Source organism: Triturus cristatus, chromosome 5_2 (assembly GCF_964204655.1).
Source record: "Triturus cristatus chromosome 5_2, aTriCri1.1, whole genome shotgun sequence".
In the NCBI taxonomy this organism is placed as follows: domain Eukaryota; kingdom Metazoa; phylum Chordata; class Amphibia; order Caudata; family Salamandridae; genus Triturus; species Triturus cristatus.
Genome location: NC_140588.1, coordinates 7,542,907 through 7,563,879, shown reverse-complemented (window position 1 = coordinate 7,563,879; position 20,973 = coordinate 7,542,907). Strand labels below are relative to the sequence as shown.

The window sequence follows — 20,973 nt, the reverse complement described above, 5'->3', positions numbered from 1 at the left end:
TCATCACCCTCCGTATAGAATTCTGCAGTTTCTTAGAAGCGTTCTGCGTGCGGATACTCTCGGCCTGAGTTTCTGCTCTGTGTACCACAATAAGATCATAAATTGTGGCCAACGTTATCTCTCCATTATCGCTCCTAGCATCACCAGCGGGTGTAGTTAATGGAGAGACTGAGGGGACCAGTGTGTTAGGGGAACTCTGATAATCCCACAAGAGTGAAGTATCTGACCCAGCTGGGCTCGCCCCCTCTATACCTCTCTCAGGATTCATACCCTCTGGCCAATCTTTCTCAATACTTCCAACTGAGGAGTGGTGAGACAGAGAAAAAAAAATCATCAGCATTAGATAATTTATCCGGTAATTCATCAGGCTCTAAGTGTTCTTGATTCCCAGCCGGCGCAAATACGATAGGGACGCATTCCTTGTCTCCCTCAAATCAAGCTGTTACAGCAGGGTCACTGATAGAGCTAACAATAAGCAGTTCATTCACAGTCTCGGAAATGACTTCAGCTCCCAAAATGCACTTAGGCTGAGACAGAGATGCAGGCTCAGACTCGACATTCACCAATACCTCAACATTAGATAGAGCCGCATTCTTACCTGCTGGTTCTTCATTTCGTACATTCTCCAAAGTAGTTATACTGTCGGTGCACACCTGTGTTTCCAAAGCGCTGCCCTGGGTCATCCGAGCAGCAAGCTCATCCAGGCATTTCTTCTTTTTCATTTTCTGTTTAAACATCGCCGGGATAGCCTGAGCCTGAGCCATCACATTCACCCCCCCCCCGGTACCGGCATCCTCCAAAGCGCGATCCGACGCCTCCGTCGCTGAAACCGGGGACGAGCGAATACCCCTCTGACCCCCTTCAATGCCATGCAGTATTTTATTACTCAGTCCGGCAGCATTAGCGGCTAAGCGCGTCTTCACCGGAGTCCCGCCCTGGTGTGCAGCTGCCCTTGGCCTCACAGATCGAGGCGCCACTTTAGACATCATGCCTCGTACTCCTCCTAGCGTCCAGGTACAGCAGCTAGGGAGCCGATGGAACCGCCGGTGAGAGGAGTCGGATAGAAAAAATATCCGCCACAGCATCAAAACATCAAAAGAGTTTTATACTCTAAAATTCACTTCGTTCCAAAAACAGATCCAAGACAAAATCTGTACTGAAAGCAGGATACAAGGATACATGGACAGGGAGAGAGGGAACAGCCCGCTCAACCGGCCAACAGCGTGACGCCATCTTGCCTCAAGTTACTGTCCCCGCTTTTGCAGCAGCATTTTAAGTGACACTGCGTTCCATGTTTTCCAAAAGTCTGGTGTCATGTTTTCACCACTATCCCAGATGCTTGATGACATCACTCTGTTCACATATACCTGTCACTACACCTTGCATTGAACACCTGGGGTGTTTGGCAATTCACTTACTATCAATGCTGACTAGCAAGAAAAGAGGGCTGAGGTATCAAAGGGTTTCACCCATTCTCTGTGGGTAAATGTGATGGTACATATTGGGAAAGATTCTTATGAAACCAGCCATTTTACCTATCAGCAAAAGAATCAAATGTAGCCAAGAGATCAAATATGGTTTTACTATTTCCTGATTCAGACCTAAAAAATACTTCTAAACCCTGCATCTTTAGACCAAAGACCACAAAACTGAAAAAGCAAAAGGAAGAAGAAACTGTTTCTTAGTGACGTCCCTAAACAACAATACTCAAGCAGAATACAGATAGCCCAGTTTTTCTTGCTGCTACCTTGCATAACAAAGTTACATTGTATTGGCCCCTTCAGGAGAAAATAAAAATGACTCTTTCACTCTCCTTTTCCTTTCTCTGAATGGCATTTAGTTTGTGGTTGTGCAGGTGTTTATCTATGTTTATATGCTTACACTGATATGGGCTATTTCCCTTTGGTGGGGTTTTATAAGTTATTATAGATTTAAACCTAAAACAGGATAGCCTATGTGTAGCCAGGACAGCTGCCTCCCCTTTTATGTTACTTAAGATAATGGTTGAAACTGCAGTAAAACTGCTAATCAGTTTCATCCCTAAGTCCAAGGCAGGTGCTGCCCCAAACTCATGTATAAGCTGTTACAATACATCGGGTAAAACAGCCAGAGAAGAGGTACCCTGAGTTCTGGTATAAACGGCAGTGAAAACTGTACCCCAAGTTGCGCAGTCTTCAACCGGGGGAGCAATCCCCACTGGCAAGCAAATAGTTAGTATTCTGTGTTTTTTCTGCATACCCGTATGGGGAAAAACTGCCTCAAGCGGTCTTGTTTTCTTTGGTATTGAAAACAGAATTTGCTCCTGACTCATGGGAATATGTCCCATGATGGCATTCAGTGTTTGTGGGCTGATACCCTTGGTAGCCAATTGTGGTTGTGTGGCTTGAGCAGCCCACACAGGGTTAACAGTTAGCGTTCGTATTATGAACTGTGTTAGGTTTCTATATATATGAAATACATCTCTGTATAGTGTAAGCATTTCTGCTGCAGTTAAATTGTCAGTGTCAGGATGCGGTGTGTATGCAGCTAAGACCGGCCATGTCGTTCCTTCTTGGAGCCTCCTTCTGGGGCCTCCACGCTGATGGAAAGTCTCCTGTGTGACCCACTGGAGTTTAAAGCAATCTCAATAATATATAAAATATTGGTAAACAATACTCCTGATCCCTTGGGCCCATTGAAGACTACGTGGGAGGGATATATTGGCCAGCTAGAGAATGAGGACTGGTTAGAGGCTTTGCAGGGACCAAGGGAGGTGGCGATAAGAGCCCGGTTTCGCCTAATCCGGTTAAAAGTCTTCCATCATATAAACTGCTCTGGAAATTACTACACGGGATGGTGAGGGCGGACTCATCAGAGTATCACAGGGGGTGTGGCCAGGAGGGAACGATTTGGGAGTGCTGGTGATGCAGACTTACTGGGGTAAGATTGGGAGAGTAATGGCGTGGGTGACGGGAGCAGAGATACCCTTAGAGCCGAAGTGGTTGCTACTGATGATCACCGGGGAAGTAGATTGGCCCAGACATATTAGGATATGGATGACGCTGGTGGCAGTGGCAAAGTGTAATATAGCCAAGGTCTGGGGAGCTCGAACCTTACTAAAGGTGGGTGATTGGGAGAAGGATCTAGATTGGTGTTGGCTGGCAGAACATATGATCTACCAAAGTAGAGGCAGCGCAAAGAAATGGGAAAAGATTTGAGGACATTGGCAAATATATAGAGGGTTATGAAAGAGACATTTAAATGGCATGGTTTCGTCCAGTGAAGTTGCTGTATCTTATCCAATGACAATTGATAACCTCAAACACACTGGTCGGAATATTTGTAAACTGATTGTATCACAATGTACTGCTGTTGTGTTGTTTGTAATAAAAAGATGTATAAAAAAATATTTCACTGTAAACGAACAAAACAACTGAAATTCAATAGTTATAGTTATCTCAAGTAACTGTAACCTGTGCCATAAAGTAACTATAACTCGCTCCCTTATCATGAACTGCTAATTGCCTCACATGTTGCTTCACACATGGCATGTTCTATGAAATTATTGATAATATCACTGCAACATCTAAAACGAACATTCTTGACTGCAACACTGCATGGTGGGGGAGCAAGTTATAGTTACTTTACGGGATAAGTTACAGTTACTTGAGATAACTCTAATAGGTTAAATTTCTTGCGTACTGGGGTCCTCTATGTGAGCTAGTAAAAGCTTCTAGATAAGGGCTTTCTAGTTTTCCAATAAACATAACATGGCATATGTAAATTAAAATATCTCCGGATGACTTGCGGACTAGTCAAAAAAGTAAGCAGGATTATAAATTTCAATTATATGTAATCCCCTACCATTTCATCTCGTTGCATCTGCAACATTATTGGGCACTCCCATAAGCCAAAATCGTTATAAGATCAATTATATATATAACAAGAACATTTAATTTTTCATGAAAATGTTGGCTGAATGCGTATTTGAGTCCTGACTCTAATGAATAAATGTATGCAAACCCTAAATAGAAGAAAATATACCTTCATAGTAAATGATTCAGTTAAGAGACTTTAATACCTGTTTGAGCCATCCTCTGTGGAAAAGGACCTCATATTCAAGTAATACTTCAGATACTTTGTTGTAATTACGAATGATGCGCTTTGCTTCTTCCATCTGCAAGATGGATGGATGTTGTTGAAAAAGCTCCATTGGCCCATAAATTCTGCGAAACAGCTGACGAGACCAAACAATCTTGCCTGCGACAGGTGGAAGGTCACGGCCTAATGGGGGTTCATTTTTCTGCTTTATATAAACTTTAGATACCATCTCAATATCATGTCCGTAATTCTGAAGAATGTAAAGGTATTTTTCATCAGTGCCAAGATCAGGGATACCCAACCTGAATAAGAAAATAGTTTAGTTACTAATATGTATGAACAACCGTAAAAATATTAAACACATCAGTCACATCTAAACCTCATAGTAAAAATGAAACGAAAACATAAAAACTATAAGCTAATTCAATAATTTCTTTATATTCGTTTGAAATATCAGAAGACATCATTATTATGATATAGTTATATATATATGTGTATGTATATATATATATATATATATATATATATATATATATATATATATATATATATATATATCTATATATATATATATAAGGGAATTTCGCCAAGGGTGCTCCTGCACACCAACAATCACACGGAGAGCAGGAACAGACGAACACTGACCCAGGATGCAAGTGAGTAATTTTTATTTTGGTCTTACAGCAATGCCTGCATGACGCGTTTCAGCCTACAGGAGGCCTTGATCAAATGACGCCGAGGCTGAGCCGGTTTAATTTAAAGTGCAAGTGCAAATAAGAAAAGTGCAATGATTGGCTGGCGCATAATTAGCGCGATAGACATGGAAGAGTTATATGCACAAATACATTTACGGACAGTAAAATACGTCAAATGCATAAAAAAATCAATCAACATTAGACTAATAATCTGTTTTAAAATTTTTTTTAATTATTTAAATGTCTCTGTTTTAATAATAAGTATCCACTGTTATTATTGCGGAATGCTCAACCCAGGGCTTTAATTATGTCCATTTCCATGTGATCTAAACAACACCGCTGCCAAATGAAATAATGTCTCCCTTATGGATGTAATTCAATTAGAATTTGTCAAAAGTATGTAATATCGAAAAGTTCTGAATTTAATCGTTTTTTAATGTATTTAATGAATTGTTATTGTATATTGTACCTTGCTTTTATGAATATTATTCGAATAAAGCATACTTTGACTTGAATAAGCAATATACGGACCATTGGTTAAAATAATCCTTAAAAACGGAGATAACACAAATATTGAGTGCAGTCTAATATTTAAGGTAAAACCAACAGGCGGTGACCGTTCAAAGAACGTTCATGTTGTAAATCAAACGAACACCTGCTTGTGCAAATTTTGGACTAAATTGTGCAAAATAAGCAAATAGTACAAATAGTACCCATGTGGGTAGGGTCCACTAAATGTTGGTAGTCAATGAGCATATAAAAACAAAAGATCATCCTAAATGGATACTGCCATGATTGTATTAGTATGCCAATCAACAAAATATGTAAAGTGCAAAGTGCAAAAATAGTGCTACAATAAAAGATTTTTTTCACTTTTCTTTGTGTATGTTTTAAAAAAAATAGTGATATAAAATTTGCTGAAGCATAAAAAGATGTGGAGGCTGATCATCGAAAAACAGCGGAGAACATCTAAAGAATTGATGATACAAGCATGGTTTAAAGACAGGTGAAAAAATCTTTGCTAGCATTAAGGCCCAAGGGGGTCTTAGTGTCCAATTCAAGGATATACCGGGTCTCCAGTGCACGTAGTAAAGCCTCACGATTTCCTCCCAGTCTTAATGGGGGCACTGAATCAATGGCATAGAACCTAAGGAGTTCACTTTTGTTGTCATGACACTCCTTAAAATGGCGTGCAACAGGGTATGTAGAATCACTGCCATTAATAGCACGTATGTGCTGGAGTATCCGCTTGTGGAGGTGTGGAGGTGTGTGTATATATATATATATATCTCAAAGATCACAAACAGCAGAAAACATTAACAAAAAAAGAAGGAACAAGAACCGAAATACAAACAGAGCAAAGGAAAGAAATTAATCTAGAAGTGTTCTATAATGGATCATCGTCAGGTTTTAAAGGTTTGCAAATATACTATATTTTATATATTGTGATATTTATGACTGACATGTTGCACACGTCAGGAGAAACCTCATTAACAATGGCTGAAATATGTGCTGAAAAAAACACAGACCCCGGACAGTGAGCGAGTTGGGGTAAAGTTGTATATTTACAGGAAAGAACAGAATGTTAGGATAAAAGATAGAGAAGTATGGTAAGAGGCATGGCAAGGTATTTCACCAGTTGTAAGACATAAAGGAGGGAAAGGCTACCTAAAGTAACCCACTGTGACAAAATCACATGATAAATGCATAGCCTGGAGAATGTAAATTAGGGTAAGGTTTCAGTGAGTTTATAGGTTGAAAATCAGAAAACTGTTGAATTACCAACAGGTTACACAAAGAGAAAAACTCATAGTGGGTACTTCAGTAAGTCTCAAATGCTTATAAACTATCTTCTACACAATTCAACTCGATACAAGTTCACTCACAATAAATGTTGAAACAAAATGACTCTAAATCACACATGCTGACCCATTTAAATTGTTACTGCGATGTGGTGAAATATCCCTCTTCGTATCCACATATCAACTCTAGGGGGAATATTTATCAAAGAGTTGCATCGCCCTTGCACCACGCAAGGGGGCACAAGAGCAATGCAACTCTGAAGTCATAGAAGGCCACCTTCCGCAGCACAAGTAGAAAGTGGAAATTGCCGCAAGGAGATTGTTTTTCTGCAGGAGGCTGTCTTTTCCTGCACAAAAACAATCCTGCTTACAACGCAGACACCCACCATGGCGCAAGGGTGCCTGCATCACCAATTGTGGAATGCAAGTCTTTTCTAAAGTCTGGGCTATCTCTTGGAACTCGCTTTGCTGTACATTTTGACGGGTCCTGCTCCTGTATACTTGCACGATCACGAATGGTGAATGTGGCCGTGCGTCTGCAGAAGGATCTTTCATACACACAAGCTCAACTGCATGACTCAAGCTGGGCCGTCAGGCTTTCTGGGCCGCCGAAGCCGAGACCTGGAGTAAAAGGCAGAACTGAGAAAACGGCAGCGCTGAAGAACAATACGGAACATAAGGACCACATGGTGCGGAGAGGAGGAATGAGGATCTTTTCCTCGGGCGGAGGCTTCCCCCCCTCCACGAGTGAGAGCAGAAGCAGGGGAGAGAGGTAACCGGGCACACGGAGGCGCGGGGGTCAGCTAAGGTCCTGCAGCACGTACTCTGGTACTGGGCACGGCTCCCTCGTGAATCAAGACCGAGGCAGTACACTGAGGGAGCCTTAAACTAATCTACAAGGGGAGGGGGGGTAGTGAGAGGTGGCCTGTTTTGGGAGTGGTTGGGGGCCCTCCCACCCCCCTGTTTTGAAACCCTCTCTCCTCGTCAATTGTCCAAACCCCCCCCCTCCCAAGAGTCACAGACTCAGCAGTGCGCCATAAAGGCAGGAAAGGTGGCGGGAGGCGAAAAACGGCACAATGGGATATTAAAAGGACACTATCCCGAGAGTAGGGACCAAATTGCTTCCAAGACCATTTTTTTGCTCTACCAATTTATCACAACTGGAACACCAGAGAAAAGTTGCACTTCCTCTATTAGAAATAGAAGAGATATACATGCATGGCAAAGTGGTCTGTGGAAATAGAAAGAGGAATGATTTTTTTTTTCTCAATCCATGGCGGCCATCTTGGATAGGGCTACGTAATAAAAGCAACCGCTATGATCGATGACTCAAGGATCCCAGATCATTACCTAGAACATGACATAAGAAGCAATGCTAATCCCTCCACTATAAATACCAAGGACCTCCTATCTTTAGGGGATCCGCTAAGAGAGAAATGGTAAGAGGACTTATCCCAAGGTGTCATCATCTGTAACAAACAGAGAGGCCTACTACTCCTCATACTCTCCAAATAGATCTCCTCCCACTCAACCTCTCTCACTATCTGACCCTCTCACCCCACCTCCCTAACAATCCAAACACACACTATGGAACCCATGGGCCAACACACCTACTTCATCAAATACCCTCCTAGCCTCTCAAAAAAGGCGGCCAAAGGCTTCAAACATAATCTACTAAAATCACACCCAGAAATCCAAATCTCTGACCCCTACTTCTCAAATAACACAGGACACATAACAAATGACATTATCTTCTACACCAAAAGGAGAGCACAATGGCGGAAAGCCTTTCTCGCCCTATCCACTAAGAAAACTGCACACGGTCTTACATTATCTATCATTCCATCTCCGTTCTACAAAGCGACTGCTACAATTACCATTTATAATAATCGGATCATCCTCATGCAAGCATCAGACCATAAACCTAATATACTGGACAACATCTTTCCGATCATCAAAGCGAAGGTTGCAAGACCCTTTCCAACCTCCCCAACAAACCACTCTCCTAACCCTCCTGACTCCCTACCTGACTCCCCATCTAGACATTCTCCCTCGGTATCCCATAGCACAAATACACCCACCCCAGGCCTAACTGTCACCCCACTAAATGACATACATCTGCATTATCCCTACTCCCCCCCCAGCTCCACCACAATTTCTACTACGCCCACCTCACCTCACACTCGCATCACCTCGTCCCTAGCCTTCCCACACGCCCCCTCGCCCCCCACTACCACTCCCCATCTCCACAACCACATCTTTGTCACTTCTTTAGATAGCTCACCCCTCCCCACCTCCCCCATTAACTCCATTCCAGATTCTGCTCCAATCTCTCCTTACACAGTGACTCCCATTCAGTCCGCAGCCCCACCCTCTCCTCTCCCCTTCCCTACAATACGAATCTCTCCGTCCGTTCTCCTACAGCCCACACCAATACCCCCTCACGTCCCCTCTCTATTCCCCTCCTTCCCAGTGACTTCCACTCCGCAACAATGCCACACAACGAATCAGATACTCCTAAAGCACACATCAGTACCCCTTCATGTCCCCTCTCCACCCCTCCCTTCCCCACGGACTACCACACTGTAAATCCACCATTCTTCGAACCAGCTCACGTCCCGCCCCGGGACATCACACAAGCCACAACCCCTCCTCACTTAACCACAGTCCAGGCTATCAATATGACAACTCCTACATCTGACCCCAGACTAGATGAGATGCTACTATCCTTATAACAAATAAAAGAGGACATCCAAACCCTTCATGACCTGATCCGGCAACAACCCAAGCCAAAAGCGAAACCCATTCAGCGGCCTTGCACTAGCGCCTCGCCTCAGGTGCTCCCCAGATGGAAAACAGTACCTTACCCCAATGCATCATCCCGTCCGATCAGGGAAAAGAAAACCCTATCACCAAATGATCTTACTTCCCTACTTCACTCCCTTCCCTTCCCTCTAGACCTGTGCACACAGAGAATACAAAAACATTCTCTCTCTTTGTTCGCCATAAGTTGGCAGGGTATGCTCAGACGTGAGTCCCTTGCTCACTTTGCCACTGGATTCAAGCAAGCCTGGCTGAAGACGGCTGAAATGCCAGAAACCGGTCCTAGGAAGCTTGTTTCCGGTCCAGGGAAGACATGGCTTGGCAGTTCGGGCTGGACTGTTCCCATGAGGCACAGGGTCAGACTGATTTGCATATGACCATGTCTGAACTGGGGTGGCAGAGTGGTCTAAAGAACGGTGATGGATTAAACCCAGATCAGTTGACTGGGGGTGAGTGCTTGCATTGTTCAACACTCCGTCCATCATTTCCTTTGGTTTTTGCTTTGTTCGCCATAAGTTGGCAGGGTATGCTCAGACATGAGTCCCTTGCTCACTTTGCGACTGGATTCAAGCAAGCCTGGCTGAAGACGGCTGAAATGCCAGAAACCGGTCCTAGGAAGCTTGTTTCCGGTCCAGGGAAGACATGGCTTGGCAGTTCGGGCTGGACTGTTCCCATGAGGCACAGGGTCAGACTGATTTGCATATGACCATGTCTGAACTGGGGTGGCAGAGTGGTCTAAAGAACGGTGATGGATTAAACCCAGATCAGTTGACTGGGGGTGAGTGCTTGCATTGTTCAACACTCCGTCCATCATTTCCTTTGGTTTTTGCTTTGTTCGCCATAAGTTGGCAGGGTATGCTCAGACGTGAGTCCCTTGCTCACTTTGCCACTGGATTCAAGCAAGCCTGGCTGAAGACGGCTGAAATGCCAGAAACCGGTCCTAGGAAGCTTGTTTCCGGTCCAGGGAAGACATGGCTTGGCAGTTCGGGCTGGACTGTTCCCATGAGGCACAGGGTCAGACTGATTTGCATATGACCATGTCTGAACTGGGGTGGCAGAGTGGTCTAAAGAACGGTGATGGATTAAACCCAGATCAGTTGACTGGGGGTGAGTGCTTGCATTGTTCAACACTCCGTCCATCATTTCCTTTGGTTTTCACACAGAGAATACACAGAAACTGTCCTTAATCCAACCCATCCATTGCAATGCCTCCAGAATTACAAGACACACTCCCAGAGGTATTGTTGAAAACAACCTCAACAGATTACCCATCTCCCACGACCAGAACACCACCCCAACCAAGGCCCAGATAAAACGTATCCTACTAAACTGTAGATCGGCAGCACGTCATGCCACTGATATAGCTGACCTCATTATGACCAACGAACCCGACCTTATAATTTTAACGGAAACTTGGCTAAACGAATAATCCACGCCCATCTTAGACATACAAGTTCCCCCAAACTATCACACCACAAGACTAGATAGACCCGATAGGCTAGGTGGTGGTATTGCATGCATCCATAGGAACAACCTCTCTGTGAACCGCTCCAACTCCCCGGTGTTCTCTTCCTGTGAATAACTTTGCCTACACATTACTAGCAATAACAAGCCAATATGCTCACTACACTCTTTCTACCATCCTCCTGGTAACAACCTTACCTTCATCTAACACATGATGGATATTCTAGTCACAAATGTCGGACAACAGAATACACAGATCTTCCTGGGGGACTTCAACCTCCACTGGAATGATCCAGACAACCCAGTCAATAGCCTCAAAGCTTTCCTATCCAACCTCAACTTGTCCCAAATCTGTGACAGCTTGTCCTCAAGAACAATGCCTCCTGGATTGCCTTCAACCTCTACAGTGAAGAAAATATCCTAAACACGCTCACTACTCTGAATCCCTCCGATCATTTAATAGACCCTCTTCCAGCATCCCACTTAAAGACCTTCATTCCACTGCCAGTGCCCCTATGGACTAGTATTATAAATACCTCTCTGCTGCAAGGAACCATCCCAGACATCCTCAAAGCTGGTCAGGTATCCCCCATCCTAAAAAAAGTATCAGCGGACCCATCAGACCTGATCAACTATCGCTCAATATCCAACATCTCGACCCTGGCCAAACTACTCGAAACATGTGTCCACATGCAGCTTAGTAACCACATAGACCACTTCATCCTGCTCGACCAATTCCAATCAGGCTTTCGATCAGGGCACAGTAACGAATCAGCCATGACCCACATAATAGATGACGCATTACAAATACTGGATAAAAAAAAAGCCTGTTTGCTGATCCTACTTGACTTATCTTCAGCCTTCGATACAGTCAAACACGACAACCTACTTGACCTCTTAAAGCATAGAATGGGGCTATCTGGAACGGTGTTAAACTGGTTCACTTTCTTCCTCCAAAATAGAACACAAAGATTCAAGATCAATCAATCTTTATCTAACCCCACCCCAGTCATTTTGGGAGTACCCCAGGGATCTTCCCTCTCCCCAACACTCTTCAATCTTTTTATGGAATCACTCACTGAGCTTCTCAACTCCGCAAATATCAAATATCACATGTATGCCGACGACACACAACTCTACATTAAGGTGCACTCTCTTGAGACATCAAGTTCCTTAACTCAACGCTCCAAAAACACAGACCTGGCTAGCTAAGAACCATTTAAAACTAAACACACTAAAGACAGAATTCCTCTTAATCGCTCCCCCCAACCAAACAACTATCATCCGCGAGTGGATGAAGCACCTAACTGCACTCAACGGTCAACCTCACCTCATGGATTCCGCTAAATTTCTAGGAATAACCCTGGATAATAAGCTAAATATGCAGAAGCACATCAGCGCTGCAACAAAAGGAGCACATTTTCAGATAAACACCCTAAGAAAATGTAAACCTCTCATACCCGCAAATGACTTTAAACAGGCAGTTCAAACTCTAGTAATTCCCAGAGTTGACTATGGGAGTGTCGCTCTCTGTGGCCTTCCCAAATCAACGACCTCTCTGCTCAGAGCCTCAATCAATACAGCCGCTAGACTCATCACAGGCCCCAAACGAAACTGCCACATTTCCCCTGACCTTCATGCCCTCAACTGGTTACCTTTTGAGGCCAGAATCCAGTTAAAAATCGCCTGTATGACACATTATAACCTTATAGTCCGCCGTAGCGGGCTATACCGACTGTTTCAGGCTCGCTGCAGCGTTAAAGGCCCGAGCCGAAGGCGAGGGACTTTAACAAAGCAGAGGGACTTTAAAAGCCGGTATAGCCCTGCTACGAAGGGCTATAAGGCTATTAGAACATTCTGCCACTAGAGGGCAGAATGTTCTAACAAAACAAAGCCTTCAGGAAGCGCGAGGGGATTGGAATCCTCTTAGGCTCCCTGAAGTCTTTGTTCACAGCCAGAGCTGTGAACAAAGACACATTGGAATGTTGATGCTCCGGGCTTATACCAGCCATTATAAGCCCGGAGCACTCCATTGTTTTCAATGGAGCTCCCAACATTCCAATGTTCTAAAAGGCATTACATCACAAAACCCCGAGGTACCTAGCGGAGAAACTAGTACTATCGTGTGGTAACAGATCTACCAGGAGTTCGAATAACCTTCTACTTAAACCACAACGTTTCTCCAAGAAGAAAACATACAATTGTACCTACTCAGGAATGACTCCCAGGATTTGGAACGCCTTACCCCCAGAAACGAGACTTAATCCGTCCGCTGCTTTTTTCAAAAAGGAAGTGAAAACGATTCTCATGTCCAAATTCACTTGAACTTTTCTTATACACTCTTGAAGATATGTGCTAATCTCTAATAGTTACCGGTACTGTATTCACATAATTCATTGTATTTATATGTATATGTTATTCACCTATATTTGCCCTGTAAAGCGCTCTGATACTCGTAAGGGTCTTGTTCGCGCTATACAAAACCGTCAAAATAAAATAGACAGCACACTGAGCACTGGCGCAGGGAAAAGACAGGAATGCGCCGCATGATGTTAGATATTACGCAGTCCTGCCCTTTTGTTATACCGCGGCACAGCAAGGTTACTTGCTGAGCTGCATGATTTTTTAAAATAAATGTGCCTCTCCATGTTCATTGCACAGGTGTTTAAAGGGTAGCTCTTTGGAAACCAAGACGTCCAAATCAGGAAATCAGGAGAGGGGCATCAAAATTTGTTTCTAGGAAAAGAAATTCAGCAAGGGACTGGGAAGTTCAGTGGGCACGTGTGCCTTAGCATGTGCTTCTCAGAACTAGCATACATGAGCTGCTGAAACTTAAGTGTTTAATAATTTTGAGGAATGCGAGCAGTAGGAGAAACACGTATAGGAGCTTTCATATGCAATTTAGCAGAAAGGTACCGCCTAGGGATAAGGGCCTAAAGCCTGTTAAATATGCATACAACCTTTTATGGAGTAGTCTTTAGTGGCAATGGTTTTGACTTAAGGAATCTCCAGTCGCTGAAGTTCTACCAGGAAACTAAGGAAATAAACTCGCATTCATGCAGTAAAGGGGCGATGGGCACAATGACGCTAGCAGTCTCAATTCACAATGTTATATCATGGAATATAGTGTTAGACAGATGTTGGAATGTATTAGGATTAAGCCTGAAAAGGCTCAGGAAACGATGGAAACATAATATGCAGCATACAACAAACATAACAGCCCTGTTCACAAACAAAAACATGGATGTATGGGCAGAGATGTAGATCTCCACCTGAAGGTACTTTGATGCTGCCAGACCAAGTTCGAGGAGGACCCAGGTGCTACAGGACCACAACCTAGTGTTTGTGGTCATTCGTATCTGCTATCTTGAGGTCCATTTTACCATAGATGAGCGGACTGAGCCATGTACACCCTTTCCACATTTGACTCTCACTGTAGCAAGGGAGAGTTGTGAAAAAGATTATCAAGGAGATACTGCACTATGTCGGACAACAGACACGATACTTCATCGTCCAGCCCAGTAATTTTCTATCCTCAAAAGAGAAGTACTTTAATCACGCAAAAACAAGATACTACACAAAAGAAATGTTAATCACTACAAGGTGTTTGTATGAGGGTTATCTTCACCGAAATATGTACACTAGATTAAAGGGTAGGTGCAGGCTAATTATGAGTGCAGATGAATAGCTTCCCTCGCTTATGTCATTCAGCATACGTATGTAGTAAAGTTCACAACAGATGGCAGCAATAACTGAAGCTGGCATACTGATGAGGAGAGTAACTGGGGAGCTGTCTCTTTTCATATTACTTAAACGTAGAAACACTCAAGATGCAGAGAGATCCAAGATATTTGGGCACCCGAAGTTAACTTCAGTTTCTTTCCAGTGAACAGTCAGCTCTACTGGGTCACCCCTTCTTTGGGCCTGGTAGCTGGTCTCCTCCTTTCGAGGACAATCAGCTCCTGCGGGGCAGACATGCTCCTCCCCCTTGTAAGCATGCTAGGCAGGCTCCCAGATTACAGCCAGATCTACAGCTTTTCCAGCACAATGTGCAGCCTTCAAGTGATGTCCCCTCACCTCTTGGAGATTGGCTTTCTGACAGACACCAAGCCCTGGATCGCAGCAGTTCTTAGAACGCCTGCGGACTGCTCCTTTACTTGCTCTTGAAGGACTTGGACCTGTAACCAAGTGGGGTCATTTGGGTTCCACTTTTATAAACGCTTCCCAGACTGGGGATGTTCACTCCACTGAAAATGCCGAGGAACTGGCTTGGGGTGGTTCCTGTTCATATTTCCTGTTTTTGTCTGCCATGCAGACACAGTCTTTGCAAAAGGTGACGGCTCAAACATCAGGTAGGGACAAGGCTAGCTCTGGGATGGAGCACTGGCAAAAGGAGAACTATGGCATGTGAAACCTCTGTACCTGGCTTTTCAGCAGCCTTCCAAGAGCAGCACTTGGGGAAAGGCAAAGGAGAAAATAGGCCTTGCATAGACGCTTCACACCCTTTAACAGAACCTGATGACTCACCCCCTTCCCTCCAGTGTTAACCCAAATGGAAGTGCTCAGGAAGGACCCTGCTAATGGGTCACCATTTGATTTATAAAGGCAGTCCTATCTCCATTCTTTCACACTTCAGCTCAGGAAAGCAGGCAGTACACTTTCACTTTCCTAAGGAGGCTGTACCACAAGCTCCATCGTGTGCCCTATAACACCAAAGGTAATCCAAAATGTGTCCTACGGTCTCAACAGTCTCACACACAAATTCATGTGGAGTCCTGTTACCATGTATGCTTTACACACAACGCCCTCAAACATGCATATAGGATATCAGTGCAGGGATCTGGGTGTCTCATATAAGAGGAACTTTACATGTGAGGGGCCATAACGGGTCAGGATTTCTAAGATTGTGAGACATGCTCACGGATTACTTGCAGATCCACAGCTTTTCCAGCAAACTGTGCAGGCTCTAGTTTAGGTTGCCTCACCTCTGGGAGGTTGGCTTTCGGACCGATACCAAGTTTTGGAACTCATCAGTTCTTACTTGGTCTTGAAGAACTTGGAACTGGAACCAAGGGGGTATTTTTGGTTCTACCATTGTACACAATTGCCAGACTGGGGATGTTGACCCCACTGAAAAAGCCCAGGAACTGGTTTGAGGTGGTTCCTTTTTCATATTTCATGTTTTTTTTCTGGCACACCGACACATTTTTTGTAAAAGGTGATCGCTCTTACATCGGGTAGTGACAATGCTTACCTTCATGTGGAGTACTGCTACCATGCATGCTGTACACGTGACACACTCAAAATGCACATGGGATATCCATGCAGGGGTATGGCCTCTCAAGAAGTTTACATGAGAGGAGCCAGGACGTGCCAAACTACTTCAAAATTGAAGAAACATTTATTTTCAGTGCTAGGATTATATAAACGGAATCCTGCCACCACCGCTTAGTGCTACCAACTGAGATCATGGACAGCAGCATCATGTCAGCTATAGGGCATGCTCACTGGGCCTCTCCTGATTACAGTACAAGGCTCTGGACCTCAGAGTCAAAGAACAGGTCTTGGCCTCAACATACCTGCTGGATTAGCGTGCAAGTCAGTCTAAAAAATGGCATACCAGATATCACTTGCTGTGGTTCCCCCAGGCAGGGATGTATGTCCATTTACAATGAATGCAGCTACATTCCCATCCCAATAGCTACTATTTAAAGATAATTGCTCTTTATTCCGTATCGTTATGCTTGACTTAATACAAATGTGCTATTGTCTTACAGTGTTAGTATCGAAGTTTTGTAATTTCTGTAAAACAGTGTCAACTTCCATATGTTTATTTTTACAAACACGATCTGTTAATCGTTGTATGCTACTACACCTTCAATCATTCCTAGAAATGTAAATAATGTAATTTTGTGATAAAGACAAAGTTTTATGTTGAGAAAGATAACGTGATGACTCTCTGCAGTGCTAAGGAACCGGGAGATCTGTGAACTTCAGCTGAGAAATCAGGGCAAGGATGTCTTTAAATTAATTGTTCACATCTGTCTTACGAGGTGCGTTCAGGCCCCTTAAGAGCAGCACATTTCATTGTATATTACACTTATATCAATGATTTTACACACATGTAGTGAAATGAATATGCAGTCTGCATGAATTTGCTAAAATCTAGTTTTAAAAGCAGAAACAGCAACATGTTTTGTTTGGCTAGAAGTAGCATTTCTATGGGCCATATGTAGGAAGCCAAATACCGGTCGGTAACGGCCGATTTTTGGTAAATATCCCGTTACCGACCGGTATTTAGGCTTTTGCTATGTAGGGGGCATATTTCAGGATTCGGTAATTTACCGAATCGGTAAAATTACCGATTCGGTAAATACCGAATCCTGAAATGATATGTAGGGGGAGTGTCTCGTCGGTGTGTGGATTCGTTATTTACCACCAACTAAAAGTTGATGGTAAATGACGAATACCTGTAAAAAAGCATTATTGTGCTATTTGAAATGTGCAATGTGGCAGACATACATGCCCTTAGGGCATGTATGTGCGCCACATGTGCACACATGCACGAATCAGGGGTGCAACAGGGTGTCAATGTGACACCCTGCCACCCATGATGATGCCTCCCCTATTACCGATTCGGTATTTACCGAATCGGTAATGGCAACTGGCTTCCCATTCATTCCTATGGGCCTCCAGGCCCATAGGAATGAATGGGAAGCCAGTTGCCAATACCGATTCTTAACTACCGATATTTACCGAATCGGTAATAATTTACCTACATTACATTTACCGATTCATAAATACCGAATCGGTAAAATTCGGTATTTAAGAATCGGTAAATGTAATTTACCTACATATGGCCCCTATATGACTGCGGATGGGGCTTTGTTGTCCTTGCTTTCTGTCACCTTTTTAGTATACTGATAAGGAATAAAAGCTTATCATTCACTAGTAGTATAATAACAAATGCCATCCCATGCTGAGCGAGGGTGAAGCAGCAGTTTGAGGTGGTTAATGTGTCTGATGGGTGACACAGGCACATAGAGGGCCCTGCTCCATTCACCACATTAGCCAGGGCTGTTGGAACGCCAGTTCTGGCTTCAAGGGCCTGCCACGCTCTGGTGCCACCCTAAACGGGATGCACTGCAATGTTACTTGCAAATGTAGCCCCAGAGCTTCCAGTTTCAGTCCTGTAGTGCTTGGGTATGGGAAGCCGTTCATGTCAAAATTACAGATCCCCATATAATACGTGAATCCAATTGGAATGTGGAACCTTCGCACTCCTTGATGTATTTGTGTGGTCAAATTTAAATTTAATCGTAATTCATCGAGATAATGGGTGCAGAGTTGGTAACCCTTCTGAGCACAAGGTAAGTGATACTACAAAGATGTGCGTTATTTCCCTTGGGAGTAACGTCCCCAACTGTGCACTCCTTGAATGTGCTTCAACTGTTTTCAATAAGTTTCAATAAAGTTTCATACAAATTTGTTCAATGGTTTCTTCTTTTTATTTCATATTATTAATTTCTTTTCTCGATTTTGAATAGTTTTATACTATTGCATTCATAGTATAACATTAATTCCGCCCAATGCATTTCAGGCTTTGCCCTTCTTCAGGGGACCTACATTCTGAAAGTACAAGAAAGGTAAAATTTGCATGATGTTTACAAGACTCAATTCACAATTGTTATCTACTCGAAATTTCAAAAAACATTAAAGAAGTAGATGAACGGAAGCCCGTTTTAGATTTACAAACCTGACAGTGAAACATGTCTTATACTGTAGTACATTTAATTAAATTAAAAAACGTAATGCTTCAAAACAGTACAAATGAAAAATGAATTATCGTCTGAAACGTGTTTATATTTAATTTGAAAATTGGGGGGGATAACTGTTCTTTCCAACCGTTTGTTTACGGCGTGGTGCGTGATGTTTGTAAACAATAGTACAGGTGAGAAAGACACTTGTGCTTTAGCTGGCTGTAGGTAGCATTGATGAAAATTGGCGCGGGAAAGTGTGAAAGTCTGACCTTACTTTAAGCGCCGGTATCACGTCTTTTTAAAAAAGAAGTATCTAAAAGACGCCTGAGTGCGAAGACCTGGTAATGAATGCTATTTTGTTTTCGCAAAAAAATAAAACGGACGATCAAAATTTAACGCTCACCTTTGGACGACGATTACGTGCTGGTACCGGAAGTGATACTTCGTGTGTTTGTGCGTGTCTGACGTGAATCGGCCGTAAATACTAATTCGCGAATCAGGTGTTGCCCGACAGTAAAAAAGTACTACCTATTTTGTACGACGTAAGTGAAGAAAACAGACTGCGGATACGAACGCAAATAGAGATGAATAAATAACATAAGTGTTTTTGATTGCTGCATTTAATTTTGGCGGTTCATATTATCACCAAAAAAATTGAAAAATTAAAAAATAAGGAATACTGCGACTGCAATGCAGTGTGTAAGAGGACAGACTACTCCGTTTTACGTTTGTGTGTTCAAGAATATCAATAAAGAATGCCTGCTCATAAGATTAAAATAGTGAATTGTGGGAATGATGAAATGTCAAAGATAAGTGAAAGATATGAATCTTTTGGTTGATGTATCAAAGCACGGGTCGTGTAAACGATCCATATGATCGTATGGTCAAAGGGGGGGCGGTACAAAGAGACGGATAAAAGAATGTGAATTGTTCTGTTCACCCTACTTTGAATTCATCTGACTGTATTTCCTCAATACAATAGGATAATTATTAATTTCAGAACTACATGATTTCAGAACTAATAAGAAAAAATTGATAAGAAAAAATTGTTTTACACAGTACTTCTGGTGTGATCATGTTACAACATTGGCATATGTTAATAGTGGTTATCGAAATTTATAAGAAACATCCAAAGTCTAAACGTTCATTCATGCCTTTCGGTTGAAGAGTCGATAGATGATTTATCCAAAAGGTTTCCCTTCTTAGGAGGTACTGCTGATTATCCCGGCCGGGTAATGTTGGCACGATTTCTAAAATGCAAAAGCGTAGTTGACTTGGATTGTGGTTGAACAAATTGAAATGCACTGCCACTGTGGATTTAGTATTGTTGAGTCGGATATTACTCTTATGTTCGATTATCCGTGTTTTGATTTTCCTTTGCGTTTTTCCCACATATGCTGTTCCACATGGGCATTTCAACATGTAAATCAAGTTGGTACTGTCACAAGTTCCTGTTACTTTGAGTTTTACAAGAGTACCCATTGTTGGGTGACTTATTTGATTTCCTTTGATTATTGCGTTGCAGTTGCCGCAATTGTGGCACGGTAAGGTACCGCGATAAGGTTTAAGAGATATAAATGCATCTTCTTTTTCTTTTAGTAACTCTTTGATGTTATTGGTGCGTAAATACGCAAATCTGGGGTTTAATTAAAAGATACCCTTGAAATCTTCTTCCAATGTGAGTAGTGGCCAATGTTTTAGGATGGATTTTTTGATCCTTTGACTTCTGCTGGAGTATTTTGAAACGAAAAAGGACCTTTGTTCATCACTTTTGGGTTTTGATGTGAGTAATACATTTCTTTCCAATTTTTGAGCTCTTTCCATGGCGTCTGTTAATATAGGTTCAGGATATCCTCTCTGTTTGAATTTGTTGAGGGTAATTACTTTGTGCTTGTTGTAGATGTCTTCTGTGGAAGCAATTCGTTTGATTCGGAGCAACTGTGAAAATGGTAAATGTTTTTTGAGTGACAGTTGATGGAAACTATGAAAGTGTAATAAATTGTTTCTGTCTGTGGGTTTGTTGTAGATACTGGTTTGTAATGTGCCGTCAACGTTGGTAACTAATACGTCCAAAAAGGATATTTGGTGATGGCTAATGTTGGATGTGAATGAAATTCTGTCATTGACTTGATTCAGATTTTGGATGACGGTGTTAAGAGTGCTCTCTGATCCTCTCCAGAGTAAAAAAATGTCATCAATGTATCTTTTATATAAGATCAAATTTTGTTGCCATTCTGGTTGTTGTAGTATATTGTCCAATTCAAATCGATACATGAAGATGTTGGCGTAGCTAGGTGCAGCACAGTTTCCCATAGATGTACCAGATGATTGTACATAAAATAAGTTGTT

The 20,973-nt window shown here is 42.8% G+C and overlaps 1 protein-coding gene across 1 annotated transcript in view; it reads right to left on the bottom strand.

Annotated features, from left to right (window-relative positions):
• DNAH5 (dynein axonemal heavy chain 5) overlaps window positions 1-20,973 on the bottom strand; it is a 5,853,083-nt gene that overhangs the window by 4,458,210 nt on the left and 1,373,900 nt on the right. Inside the window, exon 14 of the mRNA XM_085606747.1 lies at window positions 4,061-4,382. Coding sequence (XP_085462873.1) covers window positions 4,061-4,382 — 322 coding nt within the window. The remainder of the gene's footprint in view (window positions 1-4,060; window positions 4,383-20,973) is intronic.